This window comes from Colobus angolensis, unplaced genomic scaffold (genome assembly GCF_000951035.1).
Source record: "Colobus angolensis palliatus isolate OR3802 unplaced genomic scaffold, Cang.pa_1.0 Scaffold318, whole genome shotgun sequence".
Lineage (NCBI taxonomy): Eukaryota > Metazoa > Chordata > Mammalia > Primates > Cercopithecidae > Colobus > Colobus angolensis.
Genome location: NW_012116466.1, coordinates 679,735 through 687,650, shown reverse-complemented (window position 1 = coordinate 687,650; position 7,916 = coordinate 679,735). Strand labels below are relative to the sequence as shown.

The following is a 7,916-nucleotide window of genomic DNA, read 5'->3' as shown; positions in this document are numbered from 1 at the left end:
AAAAAAAAAAAAAGAAAAAAATAAACAAAGAACCAGTCTGGGTTTTGGCAAAAATCACATCAGGAATATTACAAGACCCCAGTAGGTAACCCTGAGTGGTCAGGTCTGAGCTGTGGTCTCAGTCTTTTATGGCTTCATGAAAGGACTGTGCCCTCAGGAAGGGGACCACGGCCTGGCTTGTGGGGTCTTGGGTGATGGCTGCCATCTTTCTTCATCATCACACCGAGCTTTTTGCTGGCACTTGGGGGGAGACAGCAGCAGATGAGAGGTTCACCCTTTATCTCCCAGTGAGCAAGATGTTTCCCTGTTCAGAGAGGAAATAACGTTGCTTATGCTTGACTGCTGTTTTTTTGTGTTCATTTGTTTGCTTTTCGTTCGATTGGAATTCTGTATTTAAGATGTTAAGTTGTGTCAGCTTACATATGGAACACTCCTGGAGAGGTGTCTGGCCCCCACCCTGCTTGGCGGTGGGTTTCTGCATCACCGGCTTCAGAAGCCTCCGTGTTCGCTAGTCTGTTGTTTGCTTGCTTTGTGAATACTTTGGTCCCAAGCTGAGACAATTGCTGTGTAAAACGGAAAGAGTCAATCCTGAAGGGTATTATTTTTCAGAAGAATTTGCCGTGTGCCTTCACCGAAGGCAGTCAAGTCTGCAGTTGGATTTTTCTCACTGGGGAATGACAGGAAATGGGGATAATTTTGCACTGTGGATATATTACAGGAGTTGTCTATACAATTATAGTACCTGCTTCTTTGAACATGTCATTGAACTCCAAAATGAATTCGACCTCCATTCAGGTTTAATGAGATGTCTGATGTTGCTGAAAAAAAAAAAAGGAATTAACCTCAGTTCTACATAATCTCTTTCAGAACCTGTTTTCCTTTATAAAGGTAGAAGTATCCTACTACCAAAATCAGCCAATACCAAGAAAAAAAAAAAAGAAAGATAAATACAGATTAATATCATGTGAATATATGAATACAGACTCAAAAGCAAATTGAAATATTAACAAAATATTTTTAAAAATTATGCATCTGGACCAAATGGGATTTGTCCCAGGAATGTGAAATTGGTTTAACATGTAAAAATCAATTAATATAATACAGGTGGCCAAGTGTGGTGGCTCTTGCCTGTAATCCTGACACTTTGTGGTGCCGAGGTGGGTGGATCACTTGACCTCAGGAGTTTGAGACCAGCCTGGGAAACATGGTGAAACCCTGGCTCTACTAAAAATAACAAAAACTGAGGTGGAGGATCACCTGAACCTGGAGAGGTTGAGTCTGCAGTGAGCGGTGATCATGCCACTGCACACCAGCCTGGGCAACAGAGTGAGACCCTGTCTCAAATAATAATAATAGTATAGGATATCAGTAGAATGAAGGATGAAAACTACACAACCATCTCAGTAGAAACCAGAAAAATTTTTTCACAAAATTCAAAGCGTTTTCAAGATTAAAAACAAAAAGTCCAACAAGAAACAAGTAGAAAGGAAGTTCCCCAATTTGATAAAGTACATCTATGACACACCCACGGCTAGCATCGTACTTAATGGAAAGAGACTAAATGCTAGCCTGGGCAACATGGCGAAACTCTGTCTCTACAAAAAATACAAAAATTAGCCAGGCGTGGTGATGTGCACTGTAGTCCCAGTTATTTGGGAGAATTGCTTGAGCCTGGGAGGTGGAGGTTGCAGTGAGCCAAAGTTGTGCCACTGCACCCCAGCCTGGGAGACAGAGCATGACCCAGTCTCAAAAAAAAAGACTGAATGCTTTGCATCAGAAACAAGATAGGGATATCCAACTTTTACCAGTTTTTTGTTTTGTTTTATTTTGTTTTCTGAGATGGAATCTTGCTCTGTCGCCCAGGCTGGAGTGCAGTAGTGCAATCTCAGCTCAGTGCAACCTCCGCTTCCTGGGTTCAAGCGATTCTTCTGCCTCAGCCTCCTGAGTAGCTGGGACTACAGGCACCCGCCACCATGCCGGGCTAATTTTTGTATTTTTAGTAGAGACAGGGTTTCACCATGTTGGCCAGGCTGGTCTTGAACTCCTGACCTCAGGTGATACACCCACCTTGGCCTTCCAAAGTGCTGGGATCACAGGCATGAGCCACCACACCCAGCCTGCTTTCACCAGTTCTGTTCATCATTGAACTGGAAGATTCTATCTTTGGCAGTTTTCAAAACAAATAAAACTGGAGTTAAAGACATCCAGATTAGAAAGGAACAGTTAAAGCCATCTTTTTCAGATGACATGATCTTGTATATAGAAAATCCTAAGGAATCAACTTAAAATCTGTTAGAATAAATGAGTTCGGTGAGGTTGTAGAGTAAAAAAAAATCAATATACAAAAATCAATAGTGTAGTGCAGAAATATATTAATATCTTCTCAGCCTTTTGGCTAAGATCAAGTGTAGTATTTGCATATCTGACGCTTCCACTATCCAAGGACAATCTGTTAAATGAATTTTTGGAGCAGGGAGATTGAATAGGACCTTGCTCCATCTGCTCTATGCATTGACCTGCTAGTGCAGTAACTCCAGGAACTGTGCACCCCCTCAGGAAAAAAAGAAGAAATATACTATGTACTACCAATGAATTATCCCAAAAATGAAATTAACAATTACATTTATAATTGCATAAAAATTATTAGGAATAAATTTAATGAAAGAAATGCAAAACCTAAACTCTGAAAACCATAAAACATGGAAAGAATATAAAGACACTAAATAAAATCTGTCATATTTTTATGGACAGGCACTTAATGTTGTTAAAATGGCAGTGCTCCCCAAATTAATATACAGATTCACTGCCACCCTTGTCAAAATTCCAGCAACATTTTTACAGAAAGTGACATATTGATCCTAAAACTCATATGGAAATGGAAGGGAACCAGAATAGCCCAAACAGTGTTGAAAAAGAAAAGCAAAGTTGGGACTCAAACTAGAAAGCAACACTGATAAAGACACTGTGAAGACAGAGGTATAAATGAACAAAATGGAATTGAGAAACAAGGAAAAACTTACATTTACAGCCAACGGAGGTGCCAGGAAAATTTAAGAGAAGAAAGGAGAGTCTTTTCAACAAATGGTGCTGGGAAAACTGGATATTCTCTTGCAAAAGAATGAAGTTGTACGTCTTTTTCACACCATAGACAAAAATTACCTTAAAATGAACTATAGACCTAAATGTAAAAGCTAAAACTATAAAATTGTTAGAAAAAAAAGAGAAATATCATTGACTGTGGGTTAAGCAAAGGTTTTGTAGATATGGCACCAAAAGCACAAGTGACATAAGAAAAAAATAGGTAAACTGAACGTTATCAAAATTAAAAACTTACATGCTTCAGAGGACGCTCTCCAGAGAGTGAAAAGACGACCCACTGAATGGGAGAAAATATTTATGGATGATATATCTGAGAGGGGACTTATTTCTAGATTATATAGGTAATGTCCAACTCATAATAAAAAGGCCAGTAGCCCAATTAAAAATGTGCAAATGATATGAATAGATATTTCTTCAAAATAGATACACAGATGTCCAATACACACATGAAAAGATGCTGAACTTCAGTAATTGGTAGGGAAATGCAGCTGAAAACGCAGTGAGATACTAATTCACACCTACTAGTATGCTATAATAAAAAAGAAAATAACAAGTATTGGCAAGAGAGTGGAGAAACTGGAACTCTTAAATGCTGATGGTGGGAGTATAAAATGGTGCTTTGTAAAACAGCCTAGAAGTGCCCCAAAAGGTTAAGCATAGACTTACCATATAACCCAGCAATTTTACTTCTAGATATTTACCCAAAAGTAATTAGAGTATGTATATGTCCACATGACAACTTGTATACAGATTTTCATAGTGATATTATTCATAATATCAAAAAATAGAAATAATCCAAATGTGCAACAATTAATGAATGTATAAATAATATATGATCTGTCCATAATATGGAATGTTATTCAGCCGTATAAAGGAATGAAGTACTGATACATGCTATTAGGTTGGTGCAAAAGTAATTGCGATGTTTCCCATTGAATGCAATTACTTTGCACCAACCAATACGATACAGATGAACCTTGAAAATATGATAAATGAAAGAAGCCAGTCACAAAAAGACCACATGTTTTGTGATTCTGTTTATATGAAAGGTACAAATGAGGCAAATCTATAAAGACAGAAAGTAGATTAGTGGTTGCCAGGGGCTGGATAGGCACAGGGAAGTCTCTGCTAATGGACACTGTTTCTTTTTGGGATGATGAAAATGTTTCAAAAGCGATTGTGGTGCTTGTTGCACAAATCTGTGAATACACCTAAACCATTGCATTGTAGACTTTATATTGGGTAAGCTGTATGGTATATGAGTTATATCCCTATCAAGCTGTTTTTTAAAAATTCAGAAATATGTTTTTAAAATTACACGTCATGACCAAGTAGGATTAATTCCAGGGCTGCAAGGTTGCCTCGTTATTTTTAATTCAACGTAATGCACCATACTAACAAACTAAGGAAAAACCACGATTCAGTAATACTGAGAAAGCTCTCTTATTTCTTATGTTTCTATGATGAGTGAGTGTTGAATTTTGTCAAATGCTTTTTCTGTAACAGTTGACATATAACATGGATACTACTCAGCAACAAAAAGGAATGAACTATTGATACATGCAACAATTTGGATAGATCTGAAGGGAAGTATACTGTGTGAAAATAGCCAATTCCAGAAGATTATATATAATCTTATTCTTTATATATAACACTTAAAATGATAAAATTGTAGAACTGGAGATCAGATTAGTGGTTAGGAGATGAAGAAGGGGTGGGAGTTGGAGGGAAACAAAGGAATGGAAATAGAGTGGAAATATTCAGTGTCTTGACTGTATCAACAGTAATCTTGTGATATTTGAAAGATGTTACTGTTGGAGGAAACTGGGTAAAGGGTACATGGAATCTACATTATTTTTTACAAATGCATGTGAATCTACAGTTGTCTCAAAGCTCAAAAGAAAGAATAGCAAGATGAATGTTTAATGACTTGGAAAGATTATTTTGTTTGTTTGTTTGTTTTGAGATGGAGTCTGGCTCTGTCGCCCAGGCTGGAGTGCAGTGGCCCAATCTCGGCTCACTGCAAGCTCCGCATCCTGGGTTCACGCCATTCTCCTGTCTCAGCCTCCGGAGTAGCTGGGACTACAGGCGCCTGCCAACACGCCTGGCTAATTTTTTGTATTGTTGGTAGAGACGGGATTTCACCATGCTAGCCAGGATGGTCTCGATCTCCTGACCTTGTGATCCACCTGCCTTGGCGTCCCAAAGTGCTGGGATTACGAGCATGAGCCACTGCGCTCCGCCTGGAAAGATTATTTCTGTATTAATATAACATGGTATAAGGAACAAGTTATAAAATAGTATATACATTTTGAGTCCATTTTAAAAACCACTACTTATATATAAATTCGAGAAGAAATGACTAAGAGAACTTTTACCCACCACTATAAATTGGTATATCCACTTTGAAAAGCACTTGGGGATTTTCCAGTAACCTTGACAATACACATTTTATATATGTACATGTGCATATATATACACACACATAGATACAGCTACACATATATACACACAAAAGCAACAAGTAGTAATTCAGTTTTACTCTTTACCACACACAATTTCTTCAGTGGTAATTTCACTGTTTACTTTACTGTCTGCAGTGTAGGCTATGTAAGTTCCGCTGCAAGGCCTTGTGTTTCTCCAGTATCTTTTCAGTTTGTCAGATGACATCATAAAGCAGAAAAAGAAAAGAAATGAACACCGTTGACCCAGCAGGCAATCATGGCTTGCTAATCACGTTTCCTAGTCATGGTTTTAAACCTGAATCGGAAATAGATTTCTATCGTAGCTGTCCATTTGTTTAGTAGGCTTTTGTGGTATGTTAGTTTTGATAGATAATGTTTACACTTAAATTTTAGGAAATAAATCCAAACTATTTTATACTGTATCTCTAAATACAACTTTTTGGTTTATTTGATATAGGAAAGCCATGGCAGAAAAATACATTATGACATCTGCAAAACTCATTGCTCCTGTAATTGAGACATCTTTTGCTGCAGGTTATGATTGGTAAGAGAGAAAGTCTATAGTACTGCATGGATGTGGTTGTTTTCATAATTTATACTTTTAAATTTAAATTAATATTGTCATTAGAAAATGAATATAAATGTTGATTTATATTTATCAAGCAGATAATATTATATGTTAAGATTAATATAAGCTATTTTAAAGTTCCTAATAAGATATTTTTCTTATTACTCATGTTATTTTGTAAATAAAGTAGTTATATACCACATTTCAGTCAATAATGGACCACACATATAACAGTGGTCTGGTAAGATAGAAAGCTGAAAAATTCCTATCACCTAGTGACATTGTAGCTGTCTCGAAATTGTAGCACAATGCATTATTCACTTGTTTATGGTAATGCTGATATAAACAAACCTGCTGCCAGTTGTAGAAAAGTGTGCAGTAATAGCCTAGGCCTTCACATTCACTCAGAGTTTATTTTGTGACTCATCCAAGGCAACTTCCATTCCTGGAAGCTCCATTCATGGTAAGCACCCTATACAGGCATGACATTTTAAAAATCTTTATACCATATTTTAATTGTACCTTTTCTATGTTCAGATAGATTTAGATATACAAATACTTACCATTGTGTTATATTTGCTTGTAGTATTCAATACAGTAACATGCTGTGGAGGGTTGTAGCCTAGGAGCAGTAGGCTATACTGCATAGCCTCGGTGTGTTGTTGGCCATGCCATATAGGTTTGTGTAAGTACACCCTATGATATTTCCACAACGATGAAATTGCCTGATGACACAGTTCTCAGAACATATCCCCATCATCAAGCGATGCCTTACTGTACAGTAAATACATAAACCAGTAACATAATCGTTTATTATCAAGTATTATGTACTGTACATAATTGTATGTACTGTGCTTTCATAAGACTCACACAGTGCGGTAGATTTGTTTACACCAACATCACCACAAACACATGAGTTGTGATGCAGTGTTACAGCACCTAGGATGTCATTTGGCAATAGGAATTTTTCAGCGCCATTATTGTATGGGACCACTGTTGTCTATGTGGTTGGTCCTGGACCAAAGCATTTTTTTTTTTGAGACGGGGTCTTGTTCTGTCACCCAGGCTGGAGTGCAGTAGCACAATTTCCGCTCACTGCAACCTCTGCCTCCCGGGTTCATGCCGTTCTCCTGCCTCAGCCTCCCGAGTAGCTGGGACTACAGGTGCCCGCCACCACGCCCAGCTAATTTTTTGTATTTTTAGTAGAGACGGGGTTTCACCATGTTAGCCAGGATGGTCTCGATCTCCTGACCTCGTGATCCACCAGCTTCGGCCTCCCAAAGTGCTGGGATTCCAGGCATGAGCCACCACACCCAGCCAGATCAAAACTTTCTTATGTAGCATATGGTTGTTGTTCATTGGAATTGTCCTGGTCACTTGGTAAAAGTGCAGATAATCTGGCTCTCTACATCTTTCTCTGTAGATCTGAGTCAGGGTTCTGAGGTCTGGAGTGAGTATTTGCATTTGTGTCAAGCCTCCCCAAGTGATTCTGATACCTACTATACTGTAACTCTTTACTGGTGTTATGACTGCATATTAAAATCAGGGAATTTTCAATAGTCCTAACACACAGGCTGCAGCGTAGACTAGTTGAATCAGAATTTCTGGGTGTTGGGACAGAGGGATCAGTATTTATAAAGCCTCCTAGGGAGTTCTGTGATATAAATCCTACATACAGAACTATTGCTCTATACTATGCAAATAGTTCTTGAATGCCACTGACTGAAGAACTCATTAAAAATAGATATTCGGTTGGTCTTAAATGGGATAGAACATCTATATAT

At 38.0% G+C, this 7,916-nt stretch overlaps 1 protein-coding gene across 2 annotated transcripts in view; it reads left to right on the top strand.

Annotated features, from left to right (window-relative positions):
- The window catches only part of IFT88 (intraflagellar transport 88), a 134,894-nt gene that overhangs the window by 48,913 nt on the left and 78,065 nt on the right, over positions 1 to 7,916 (top strand). For both annotated transcript variants that reach the window (XM_011951333.1, XM_011951334.1), the window contains one exon: positions 6,022 to 6,108. In XM_011951333.1, coding sequence (XP_011806723.1) covers positions 6,022 to 6,108 — 87 coding nt within the window. The remainder of the gene's footprint in view (positions 1 to 6,021; positions 6,109 to 7,916) is intronic.